Below are 13,825 nucleotides of genomic sequence, written 5' to 3' on the forward strand. Positions count from 1 at the left end.
TTTTTTTTTTTTTTTTTTTTTTTTTTTTTTTTAAACTTTTGGTTTAATGCTACGTAATTGTTTCAAGAAATTCCTTTTTGCTCAATTCCCAAATCTGCCAGCCTGTTGTATCTTCTTAACTGGAAAAATGAGATGAGTGCTTGAACAGTTGGTAAGTAAGCAGCATGCTACTCTCTGAACATTTTTTAATAGTTTTCCAAACATTTTGTTTTTACTGGGTCAGCTAGTGCAGTAGATGAAGCAACGTTAGTGGTTAGCCATATAAAAAAAGAGATTTGCTTAGCATCCATTTTAAGGGACTTGTACATGTAAGCTGTTTAATTTGAATGCACTGGCTTTTTTAGTGATTTGTCTCTACATTTTGAAGCTTTTACTTCCTGTTTACCTCAGGCCAGTGAAAGATATTGTACTTGCTGTTTGGTCATAGATCATTAATTACCGTGGTTGCAGGGCAAAGCGCATTTTTGCCGTTCCTTGGGCTTTTCAGTGTGATGAAAGTGCTAGTTCTCAGCAACGAAGTGACCTTAGGAAGCAAAGTAAATAATACTTAATGAGCATATGTTTCTGAGGCTATACAAAGGGTAATCTCAGACAAACTTGCTCGATTTATAACTAATTTAGAACATTTTGTGCCCTTTATGCAGGTTTTAATTGTAGCGCTTGCGTGCTTGTTTGAACAAGCTGTTTTTCAGTGATCACCAGGGCTGTTACAAAAGCAGAGGAAGGATGCGCTTTTGTGCTTTTAATGTGATTTTTGCACTTGTTTTAGCAGTCCACACACATCCAGGATTTTAGGGAAGAGCTGGGAGCTAGGCTAGCTTTGCAGATGACTGCACTGAGCCACAGTACATGCTGACTTTCCTAGAGCCTTACCATGGATTTTATAACATTCTGTAACACAGCAAATTACCTCTGGTTCCTTGTTTACCAGTATGAGTATTTTACTTTGACTGTCTTACTTTGATTAACAGCTGGCCTCCCCCCCCCCCCCCCCCCCCCCCCCCCGCTCTCTCCCCCCATCCCTCAGGATTAGATTATAAAAATATCTAGTTCAGTTTGCAACCTGAAACACTGCTGGGGTACCAGTGGATTTCATGTCATAGCATTTTTTGTGTGCAATTTTAGTGCATTTTTCAGCATACACAAAAAGTGCTGACACAGCTAAGAAGTTATTCCGGGTTTTTTTGTCCTTCAGTTGCTAAATGACCAAAAATTACGTTTGGCCATAATTTTCCTAACAGCAGTTCCTACACATCAGCAGTTCACTTTCGGTCCCGAAGAGCGAACAACATAATATTTATTTAATGCGAGGAGGCAGGAGCAAGCGATCTGCAATCAGAAAGCCCGTGTCAAAATGGCTCCCCCAGGTTTTGTTAAAGCAGGATCTGTTTCAAATCTGCACCTCCAGACACGCTGCTGACAGCGGAGCACACGTTTGTCTGCGCTGCCCTCGTGCGCGGCACGGAACGGGGCGTCGCGAGCCCGTTTAAGAGTTCACTCTTTTTAATCAACGCAAATACAATTCCTTTATAGTTCATAAAAAAAAAAAAAAAAAAAAAAAAAAAAAAAAAAAAAAAAAAAAAAAAAAAAAAAAAAAAAAAAAAAAAAAAAAAAAAAAAAAAAAAAAAAAAAAAAGCCCACACAAATGTCTGCATTGCAGCAAGATGTCTGAGGCAAGGTAGGGACAGCAGCGCTGTGTTGCAGCTCAGCCCAATGGCGCGGCTCCGCCAGCGCCGGAGCCAATTGCTGCAGCGGGCAGGTTAAAGATTGACAATTGCAGTGGCAGGGCTGAGAAGGGCCTTCTGGAAATTTCTGCCATCTTTGTTCCGTCTAAGCAAGGCAAATTCAGCCAGGCTGAAGAGTTTTCATGTATTTTTTTGGTGCTTTGTCAAGGTACGGTGTTATCACTCACTTTTCCTAGATTGCATAATAAAGCAGCACTTTATAAAGCTGTGGGGTTTTTTTTTTTCTGTTCAGGACAGAAATGGAATGTGGGTTTTTTTTGTTTGAGTGACAGACCCAGGGAAAAAGCACGTATGCTTTCTCCCCAAGATTTTGCCGGACTGGATCCTGTTAATATCACAGTTAGACAGGACATGTATGAAGAAATGTAGCTGAGGTTTATTCAGCTTGTAGCAAATGGCCATTATTCTAATATAACTAGCAGTTAATCATGTAATTGCACTGTAAGTTTTCTGGCTACTAAAGAGTAATTTGAATTGCCCAGGATGAATATGATTAGCCATTATTATTTAGTGCCAACATCCAGTTACTTTTGTAATTAACTGGACAAAGAATGCAGTGGGGGAAAAACAAAGGAGTGATCTGGATTATAAATCATGGTGAAAACAGTAGCTTTTTAAAAGCCTTTTGCAGGCTACATTCTTTGCAGGCAAACTGTTTTAGTTGGAAGCTAAATAGTGCTAGGGAAAAGCTGAGTAATTTCTTTAAACAAATGACACTACTTAACATACTGGGAATGAAAAAAATGCAGAGTATAAAACACTCCAAATGTGACATTCACCACCCCCCCCCCCCCATTAGGTAGGAGTACTGAAATGTAGCAGAAAATCTACGTGGCTGCTAAGGAAGCATGAAATAAAAGGAACTTCATGCTCAAAATTCATAAATAGGTAGATTACATTACAAATTTAGCCCTTTGGATCAGTGTCCATAAACTTCAGTTGGCTCATCTTCCTGAGCCGTCTTCCATTTTGTGATATCGCTTTTGCTTGAGTTTTTGTTTTGTTGTTGTTTTGTGTGGTGGTGTTTTTTTTCTTTTTTTTTTTTTTTTTTTTCCTTTTTGCTTTGTTTTCAAGTGTATTGTACTGTATCACTTTTCAGCTACTGGCCCTGTGGATCCAGTAGCTGAAAAGTGATAGGTCATGGTCAGTTTTCCATAGTAATGGTACCACTCCAGCATAATTGGTTAAAGGGTTGTAAATCTCAGTAACAGCTCTCCTCTTCTCTGTATGGGATTCAGGGTATTAATTTGAATTTCCTAAATATCTTGGAATTTGAACATAACCTTTCCTCACGTAGAGTGTAGTAGACAGCAGTTCTCAAGTTTTGTTATTTGTGGATCCCCTCCCAGTGTTTTTCCCATGGGCACGTGAATCCCATTAGAGTGAATTTAAGCCTGTTAGACCAGGTTTGATTTACTTGGTGATTGTCTGCAAACCCCTTAGTGGTGGCTCACTGGCTTGGAGGGGTCTGTAGACTGGAAACCATCATAAGTAGGCCATCAAGCTTGGCCCTTTAAATTGTATGCAGAAAGTGTTTTAAATATATTTATTAATAAACACGCCCTTGTATTCATGGGTTAAAGTCTAATTTAGCAATAGCTTCATAGGAACTGAGTTTCATTTATTTGAGAGTTGTCTGTCATGGTGTTAACCCTTTACTGTCTGTTGTCATAGCATCTGTGTTTCACACTGTGAGGTTAAAACCGTGCTCTAACAGGATGTTAACACTCTTAATTTAGCCAGCATAACCCTTTACTTCCAAACATGATTGTTCTCAATCTGTATTTTTAGAGTCTGGAATCTGTAGCTGTTTGGTTGCCTTGCTTGGGCCTCAGCTGTTTAGTTTATAGTCTTAAAGATGACTGTGTGACACCAAGGATCTCCCTCCCTCCCTCCCTCCCTCCCCCGATTTTTCTCTTTTGTGCAGCTATTTTGAATGGACACTGAATTAGAGGGAGGTTTTAAAAAGAACCTAAACGTTCTCCAAATGAGAAATAGATTTATTTGCCTGTTATCAGAGGTAACTAGCTTAAACATTGCTGTGCACAGATAATGTGAGCAAGCCTTTTGCGCGTGCTAATTGCTTAATACAAAATGTTATTTGCTTGATACAAATGAGGCATTTTGCAGGGAATTCTACGAAGGGAAACGTAAAAAGCACGAGGTGCTCAAACCGGAGGGCGAAGCTAAAATTGAGTGATTTCCTTAGTAACCTGTGACTTCACAAATCTCCCTCTCCCGTGCCTTCTCAGTTAAACACTCGGATGTCAGGTGTCCTTTTTTGTCGTTCTGTACCATTTCTGATATTTAGATGCTTGCTTTGAATGTTGCCCCGCTGTGTAAACAGGAGCTGCTGGTATTGAACAAAGTGCTCCCATTTTAGCTCCAGTCCAGGAGTGAGGCAGTGCAGTGCTGGCAGACGCCATTTTAAGAACCCTGCATAAATAGCATAGCTACCGATGAGTAAGAGACTGTTATAGGTGAGTGCTTATACAAAGCTGCTATTTATTCAGCAATGGCATGCTAGTATTTTTTTTTTTTAACTTTTTTTTTCTTCCTTTTTTTTTTTTTTAATTTTTTATTGAATGCAAGTTTTTGGAAATCATTAGTTAGAATTGCTGCTCACAGATGTGATGTAGGAGAGGCAGGAATTATCTTAAGGCTGAAATTCAGTTTTTAGTGCTTATGGTCTTAAATCAGTGGGTTTTTTGTTTGTTTTCTGTTAATTAAAAGGAAATTAATTCCAGAAATACGTAGTTCTTGATTTGGAATTAATGTGTTATTCCCTGATGTAAATCTAGATTGTGTATGTGGGCATTAGCTGTTTCGAGTGGTTTTCCATATCTCTCAGTTTTTCTTGGTTAAATGTCAAGGTGCAGTAGTTCATCTGCAACTTCTAATTGCTCTTCATAGTTAATATAGGTTAGAGCAGGTTTAAATATTCTTGTATATGGACATTTTTCAGGTAAGTACTACTGTTAGTAAAGGACTGATTTTCCTAAACAGAGAAACCAGTATTTTATTTTGTGGTGTGAAATTTGAGAAACTGAATTTTATATAAAAAAAACTCACCCTCTCTTCAGTTTAGTAGAGAACATGTTTAAAAGTTAGGCAGTAAGTTATTTTTCCATTTTTACCTAAGTATCAATAAGTCTTGTATGTTTGCAATCCTAATTTTTTTTTTTTTTTCTTTCTGTGCCCAACTCTCCCCAAAGGAATAACCTCCACCCCTTCTACCCTCCTTCAGACATGCTAAACTAATTTGTATGGAACAAATCAGTTTAACATTGTAGAAAACAATTTTGTTGCTGTTGTAAGTTTTGTCAGTATGAGTAGGGAAGTTTTAAATGATTAATTGGTGTTCTGTTCATCTGACAGGAAAACTGGCAAAGCTTAAATTTCAGTTGTGCTCTTAAAACACGTTTCTCTGTGTTCGTTCACCTTAATGAGGAATTAAGAGCAGCTTTCAGAATGACTTCAGGAATTTATTGTATTCATCTGGGTACTTAGTTGAGTATATTCCAATATCATTTCTGGTCTGCAGCCTCAGACCATCGCATTCATACTTGCATGACAGTAATGCATGCTGGCTGAAATAACTGCTCTGAGCCCTGCAAAAATGAATTCTCAAAATAAAACTCTCCAGAATAGCCTACTTGATCACACAGTTGCTGTTTCCATAGAGCCATATGTTTGCTCATAATTATTTTGCTGCTGGTCCTAATTTTCCTTTTATTTTGTTGTGGGTAACAGTAAGGTACCTCTGATTAAGGACCTGTTTTTTTCTGGAATTATTTAATAGGAAATCTCTTGCTAACGAAACATCTGCATTTGGAAGTTTGTGCTTTATAAGGTGCAAAGGTCAGCTTTACAGGAGTTACTGTAAACTTGCTGTGAATTGTTATAATGTATTTACAGACTTGAGTGTCAAAGATGATCTTGTTTCATTTGCTGCGATGTACAATGACTTGCTCAGGTGACGTTGTTTGAATGGTGGCAGTGGTGACTGTAGTGGTCAGACCTTGGGGAAGGCCATCTTCAGGCATCTTGTCTGTGATGTTTGCATCCCTCCCCACGGCAGGGGAGATGGGACTGGGTGACCTTTAAGGTCCCTTCCAGCCCAAACCGTTCTATTGTTCTGTGATTCACTGTATCAGGGATGTGGTTCAGATACTTTGTTCATCTTGGAACTCTTCATGAGGAATCTTTTTCTTGCCTCTGTAGATCTATTGCGAGAACACTCGGAATGGTGATGGCTCGGGTTCCTGGATTAGGCTCGTTATGTGGGGACAGACAGATTTAGAGCTGAAAACCCCTCCTGTGTTGTAACTAATCCATAGGATCCTGCCCTGGAACCCCCTGAAGGGCTGGGTTTGGGCCCAGGGCACAGAACATCCTCAGTCAGCCTGTAAGTTCCCCTGGTACTTTGGTCAGGGAAGCAGGAACAGTTCCTGCTCTGGTGTTGCTGTATTGATCCATCACTCCCATTTCTCATCCAGGGTTCTGCACAACTCTGTATTTTAATACTGACTTGGAGCAACTACTGCATCTTTGTTGTTGTATCATGTTCCCCTGAGGTTGTGATTTGAACAAAATGCACTTGATGGATTTGGATGAGTCTGGAATAAGATGATTGCTTTAATGTAACTTAAATGTCAGCTGCTGCTAAAAGGATGTTGCCCTTTTCCCTCATCCTCATGTGTGGTACTCTCCTATTTTCCACATGTCCAGCTGCCCAGTGACCTCCATCACAGAACTGACTCAGTTAAAATAGATGTGATTTCTTGGAACATGAAGTTAATGGTTGGGGAAACCATTCCTTTTAGTAGCAGCCTGTGTAAAATGATCTTGAGTCTTTGACTTGAGTCTTGTAAAGACTCGTGTGTCCTAGTCTGGGTCTGAAACTGGATCTGTATTTTAGAAGCAGGTAATGTGCACTGCCAAATTACTTCTCTCCTGACAGAGTTCCTGTGTGTGATTGCATGTTTGCCTGTATGCATTAATGATCAGATACACATGATGTTATAAAAATGGGGGGTTTGTTACAGTTTGGTGATATTGAAATAGGATTTTATAAAGAGGGAGGGGAAGAAAAAAAAAAAAGCAATGCAGCGTTGGGAGAGAACAATGAACCCATCCCATGAGCCCATCCCTTCCCATTGCTTAGGAGAGGAACGGGCAGAGGCAAGTGGTGCATGAAATGTTTTGGTGTCTGTAGCCCTCTGCCAGCTCTTCTTTGCTGGAGGCCCCTGGGAAAGGGTGTAACGAATGTGCAGGATAATTGATCTGCCCATGCATAGTAAATGGGTGAGCATTGCAGGATGGTCAGCTATGTTGTGCATTTAATCTGCCCATGCGAAATAAATCTGAGAAGCATTGTGCTACAGTCAACTGTGCTACACTTTTACCCTGATTTTAGTCCTATGGCTGCCTTTCCTTGCTCCTGAAAGGATCAGAATAGTCCGTGAGATGGACCATGAGGTGGATGCTGGTAGAACAGAACCTCCCTTCAGTGTTCTGTGACTTTGTAAATTATTTCCCTGTACAAATGACAAGTGGAGAATTATGATTTCTGGAATTCATGGATCTTCTCAGCTTTGGGGTTTTCATACATTGATCTTGGTTAATTTATATTTAAATTTTTTGCTGACATAACTGTATTGTTTTAGAAGTGTGCAAGGAAGTGCTAATAGTTAATTAAAAGTAGTTTTGTCAAAGACCAGACTGAAAAGTCCTTCTGCTGTTAAGTTTTACTTTGTTTAGGAATATCTTTTAACTTATACCCCTAACACAACTCCTGCTAATATAAACTGTTTGTCAGGCTAAAGAGTTTCTCTGATGTAAACGTAACCAAGTCCTCACTGTTGTTTCCGAGCTCCGATGAGCAGTTTCAGGCACACTTATGCACAGTGGCTAAAGCCAAGGTCCCTGGCTGTCCTCTTGGCCTCTGTCCCTAGAGCTGGGATGGCTGAATGGAACCTCAGTCCACTCCACAGCAGCAGGAATTGATAACCTGCCATGTCAGTGCAAAAGGGGCAGCAACTTCCATGAGCAGACTGAGCAGTAAGTTGTCACTGTAGAGGAGAGGATCTGCATCCCCCATGGCTGTTGTGCTCTGGTGGACACTGTGATAACTGCTTGAGGCACCAGAACCTCGTTTGTGTATCATTTTGAATTTGGGTTTGCTTCAACATTGTATGCTTGCTTTTACCTCACATCTGCCATAGCCAGATCTCCAAAACGGGTGTGTAAATCAATCTTCATTCTAACTCATTTTTCCTCTCCTTTCCACCTTCTTTCCCCAAAGGGACTTAAGTAGTCAAATTCGTTGAGTTGCCTCCTTATGTGGCATCACTCTGAAAGCAGAATATCAGAATGTAGTTTGTAATAATTCAATCCTCCCTGCAGCAAATGAAAACTGAGTATGTTAACATTGAGTGGTAACAACTCTGTACTATTTACTCTTTATTATGGTTAATGCTTGGTGGAATTGTATTGCCAATAAATTATAAATATTCAGTTTGCTGTTATGTGGTCTAGTTTCAAAATCCTTAACATTATTTATGTAATAGCTTTCAAAGTTGCACTTTAGCTTCTAATTTTGCAAGTTGCTCTGTGTTGCTAAGTCTTGTTACTTCAGCTAATCTGTTCACGAATGCTGATGAACATTTAAATGTTGGCAGGCATCTGTCCACACAGTTTATCCTGGGTTAGGAGCTCCAGGGAACAGAATTCCTGTTGTTCTGTCACACACATGCAATTTATACACGCAGTGCCATAATCTTCACCACATGTTACAGGACTGTCGTTGGTATGAAAATGTGACTTTTGTGATTGGTAACTTGCAGTTACATACGTGTACCTGGGTTGTTTCTCAACGTGTGTTGATCAGTGTATGCTTTGGCAAACAGCAGGCCTTTCATTTCATCAGAAATTTTAATATAGTTGTGCTTGACGGTGTTATGTTGACCCTCGTGGATGGAAGTTAGGCATGAGAACAGTACAGTCTCTGAGTATTCTAATTCACCTTTTTGAATCCTGCAGCTTGGCTGAAGAGGAAATAAAGGCAGAGCAGGAGGTGGTGGAGGGGATGGACATCTCCACTCGATCCAAAGGTGAGTAAGAGGAGTATTTCATCTTGGTTCTACACCACAGCTGGTTGTAAACCGGGATACTGAGACTGTGTCGTGAAGCTGCTCTTGAGTGAAGGCTCAAGATTCATTGCATTTTTTACAATGATAAGTGTTTCAATTTTTGCTTGGTTTTCATTAAATATCAAACCTACACACACACACATATTTCAGTGTTATTTCAGATTTATGAATAACTAAGGTTAAACTATGAAAAACCATCAACCTCTTGTATTATCTCACTTATCATGGCTTCCTTTAAAGTACTTGTAGATTTGCTATGTAGGAGAAAATAGTGCTGGTAGTAGCAACAGCAAAAATAATAAGGTAGTATTTCCTACAGTAAAGAATCTTATTTTTTTCTAAGAATAAATAACCACAGTAGCATTTCTGTTTGCACAGAAGCTGGTCCCCTGAGCAGTATGTATTTCATGGGCATTCATGTGTCCATTCCTGACATGAATTAAACGTGGTGGAATTGCAGGTGTCTGAGAATTTCTGTCCTGGTTTCTGGTGCTTTTCCTGTGAATGAGTTACTACAGGCAAATGAAGTTTTACCTCTTGGTATAAAGAAAGCTAAATTTGTAACCATCTATGTGAGTGTCAATATTCCCACTGTCATTTGGAGTGGGGGGACAGAAAAGTCCTTCAGTCAGAATACTCACATGGAATTGTTTATTCCAGTTCACTGTAATTCACTGCCAGCTGCCTGCCCATCTCCTTCAGTACTTTGCAGCTGAGTTTACCTGGAAACCATTTCCGTAAAATAGCAGCAATAGCTACAACCGTCCTTTTAAAATTCTTGCAATACCCACTTACTGCTTTTCTACAACGGGGGTCATAAGTCAACGAAACGTGCAGATGGAATTGTCTTGAAAGGGTGGCACAGATCATCTGCATTCGTGGTTAAATTACATGAAGAATAATAATAAGATAAATCATATTTATTAAAGTAGATATGGATTTGCTTTAGTTGATTTGTTAAGTTTGGCATGTGTGTTGATAAAACCCTTACCAGCACCGTTCTAAGGACAAGAATAACAACCACCCACCCCAAGCCCTTACAGCTTTCTATTTTTTTTTCAGTGAAGAGTGTGGGTTGTAAAGAAATCTTGAGACTTGCCTGTAAGCCATCTTACTTTGTTGTGTACCCAGCCTAACCTGTGAATTAGTGGTAGAACTATAACAGTTTTTCACAGAAAGTAAAAGAACTATAAATGTCATCTCCAAGAGCTGGCCTGGTATGATGAATCTTCCTGGACTCCTGTTATATGACTGAGACAAGTTCCTCTGTCAGTTCAGTGCAGTGTTTCTGCAGCAGAGAAGTTACAATGCAGAATTTTAAAACTTATTATACTCTGTGTTAGGCAGAAAAAAAAAAAACACAGAAAAGTTCTGAACTAGTGGATAGTGGCAGCAGTGTCTGCACTTGTAGCAATTCTCTTGTGCAGAGTTTTGCCTTGTGTGTTTGAGAAAGGATGTGGATGAGGAAGTTGACCCTACATGGACAACCCTGAAGGGGAGCACACAGCTCTCTGTGCTTTGTTTGTTTCTTTTTGATGGTGTGAGAAGCCTGTGCAGGAGATCAATCCCTGTTATTGTGTAACTTCACACTTGGCCTAGAGAAGCGGATGTGCTGCAAGTCTGTAACCCGACTTGCCCTGCTCCTGTTCCTGCAGCTCATTTGAGGCTGCGTCCAAAGAAAGTTGTAGGAAAAGAAATTTAATTGCTTTAAAACCAATTAGCCTGCTGCAGACCTCTTCGTGAGCGTTCTTGTTTTGGCACAAGCAGTTTAATTGCTCTAAATCGATTCCAGTTGAGTTTTGGGCTAAACCAAACCGTGCGTTGTTTAATCTGTGACACGGGTGTTAACACAGCCTTTGAACGGCTCTCTAAGTGACGTGGTGGTTTCAAAGCAGCCTAAGCTGGTCAAGCTGCTCGGTGCAGCAGTTTTTGTCCACTTCCTTCCATACCTAAGCTGGCAGGAAACTCACTGAACCATAGAACATGAACAGTTTTCTGCTGGCTTAGTGTGCCAGAACTGGTCTAAGAGAGAGGGCAGGAACACACCAGGTGGGTGCAGGAAGTGCAGGGCTTTGTTAGCAAGCACTTGGATGGGGTTAGGCTGTCATGAAACCAGAGCTTAAAGCTTGCACTTACTACTTTGTAATGTGAAATACAAGAGTGAGGGCATAGCTGGGGTCAGGGCTGTGCAGCCCTGTGTTTATCTTCAGCTGCGTTTCTCTGCTCTTCTCCTCTCCTCGTCCTTCTGCTGTTGCACAATCAGCTGTATCAAGCAGCTGATCTAGCAGAAAACTGATCATTTTTTGTAGTACCAGTTTTGCCTGAATCATGAACTCATTAACCTCACTAATACACGGAAGTGCCTGTCTGCAAAAAGTGATGGGGACAGATGAGGGGGGGAAAGGGAAGAGGAGTGGAGTTATCGTAGCAGTTATAATTTAGATCTGCTTATAAGCTGTGCATGTGCAGCTTTGCTAAAGGCAAGGTTTTAAAATGCTCTTCTCTCTTGATGAGAATAAGAAGGTGCAAGGCATCTGAGAACTGGAACTGGGAAACAACAGCTTAAAGAGAATGCAGAGTCCAAAAACATGAAATGGAGCCAAGAGAGTTGTTGTTTGATGAAGGAGAAGTGCCGTGGATTAGAATATTATTATATTTTGTCCTCTGAGTATGATACATTAACATCTTGCTGTATTTCTGTTCCAGCCCTGTGGACTACTTTTTAACCTTGTTTATTAAATATTTCAAGATGGGGCTTGCAGGGTTTCTGGATAAATGCCTAAGCATTTCCAGGTTGTGGTTCCAGAGCAGAATAACGAACATAATTGTTTGGTGCAGTTCTGCCTCCACTTGTACCCGTTCTCTTTGGGCAGAATGAACTCTCCACTGGGCTGTGACTTCCATGTAGGTTTTCATGCATTTCAGCCTAGTACTGGAACATCCTCTGTTTAGTGCCCAGTCAGAAGGAGCTTTTTGACTCTCTTCTGCCCATCATCAGTCACACATCTCTTACATTGCCTTTACATCTCTGCTGCCTCTTAGCCAGTCCTCTTCTCAGTCAGGTAAGGACTTGGATGTAGAGGTGGTTTTCTACCTACTTATGTCCCTGAACCTGATTACTGGGGAGTTGAACAGATGTTGGACATGGCTGGGACAGCTGGTTTAGATGATCTTAGCTTGGCATAAAATCATCTGCTGGCTGATGGTGAGGACTGTGACTTTTACAGCTTCCTCACTGCAGCAGGTTGGTGTTGAATGCTTTGGTCCTAGGGGCTCCCCTCACTGGCAGCAATTCCCCCACATCCAGGCTCCAGCTTATCCACACCTCACAGCTCCTTACCTTGCAAAGTTGTTGGAAAACGTTTCTTTCTCACCTTCCAAAGCCCTACAGTAACGAGTAACAGTGTCTTTTTATACTCGTGTAAAACTGTAACGTAGCAGGAGTTCACAGAATTTACACAACCATGGCTGACCTCTGCTTATTTATTCCATTGAGCAACTGGATTGGGTTAATTACCTTGGGTGATGTTTCTGGAATGTAAACAGGGCTTTAGTGGTTGATTGCAGTTGCATCATGTTTCAGAATTCTGGCAGAAGATTGAAATGGCTCAAAGTTGAGTGAAAGTTCTGAAAGATTTATCCATGATTTTGGTAGGTGTTTTGAAGATAATTAACCTTGCTGTAGTATAGGTAATGGATTTGAAAAATCGTTAAGCCTATTCATGACCATTCAGGAAAATAAATTTAACTGGGAGGCTTCACAATTCAGGAATTCATATCAATTATTAACTGAAACCTGCTGTCAGATTAAACTGGAGTTAGTACTGCTACGTTTTCTTGCAGATTTCTTCACTGATTACTCTCCATACCATTTTAAAGTACAGGCATTCAGAGATTTTGAAAAGGGGGAAAGAAGAGAGGAGTGACAGTCTGGGTTAGAAGTCAGTTTTCTGGTTTCATTCTTGTTCCTTCTGAAGGCATAGATACACATTTCTGGGGGGTAGTGACAGCTTAAGAAGTCTTCAGTCACCTTTGTTTTCTTGTACCTTCTCTCACATTACCTTCTTTTTTAAGCCAGCCCAGCTGTTTCTTACAGCCATCAAATGAATTCTTCATGAAAGTCTGTTCATTAAATTTTCGTTCTTTTGTTCTGTTGTATTTCATCAAATTTAATTCCTTGATTTGGTTCACCAAATGTTGGCAGAACTCTGGGTGTCATAATAAAAGGCATAATGTGGCATTAGGGAATTAATGTTAACAGAAGTAGCCTTGGGCTGGCTCTGTTTAAATGACACTTCTGCTGAGTGTTTGACTTATATTGAGCAGTTGACTGTGTTTCTAGTTGAAAACATTATTAATAATTTTGCATGTTTGACCCACTTGCATCAAGATATCAAAAACCTACTTACCGAAAATTCACTGGTGTAACTCTGTCTCAGTTTACTGATATCTCCTGGGAGACTAAAATAATGCTGAGAAAATACATTGCTTTTGCTGGCTCCTGGAAAACCAAAATGACTGCCAATCTTTCCATCTTTGTCACTAATCATATTGGAAAGCTTTTTTCATTTTCTTTTTGTTATTGTTTAAACAAATGTGTTTCTGAAAATGGCCAGAACAGAAAAGTTCTGCTCCACGAGCAGCAACCAGCTCATTTTTCGTAGAATTTGTGTCTAAAACAGATGAAAATTAAGTACAGAATTTGAATAACTAATACTAATGAAAGTGTAGGAAACCTAATGTAGTTAAGACAGTTTTTTGATTGTCTGTATTTTATTTTGAAATGCAAACATTTACTTCCCATCCACCAGGTATACCCTGTCCCAAAGAAGGGTAATTCTTTTGCTGACAGTAAAAGCTTTTATCCTGCAATTTCCACACTTTAGGGGAAGGCTTTTATTTTGAGTGTCTTAACTTTTTGTGAGG

General features: G+C 40.1%; 1 protein-coding gene across 4 annotated transcripts in view; it reads left to right on the forward strand.

The window, feature by feature from the left end:
- The window catches only part of ZMYND8 (zinc finger MYND-type containing 8), a 44,214-nt gene that overhangs the window by 2,114 nt on the left and 28,275 nt on the right, over positions 1-13,825 (forward strand). For all 4 annotated transcript variants that reach the window (XR_003572494.1, XM_027895047.1, XM_027895049.1 and 1 more), the window contains exon 2: positions 8,790-8,860. Coding sequence is in view for 3 of the 4 variants with exons in the window: in XM_027895047.1 (XP_027750848.1) it covers positions 8,790-8,860 (71 nt within the window). In the remaining variant the exon portion in view is untranslated. The remainder of the gene's footprint in view (positions 1-8,789; positions 8,861-13,825) is intronic.

The sequence above is a fragment of the Empidonax traillii genome, unplaced genomic scaffold (genome assembly GCF_003031625.1).
Source record: "Empidonax traillii isolate 1590-97213 ecotype Southwest subspecies unplaced genomic scaffold, ASM303162v1 scaffold448:size1359114, whole genome shotgun sequence".
Taxonomy (NCBI): Eukaryota; Metazoa; Chordata; class Aves; order Passeriformes; family Tyrannidae; genus Empidonax; species Empidonax traillii.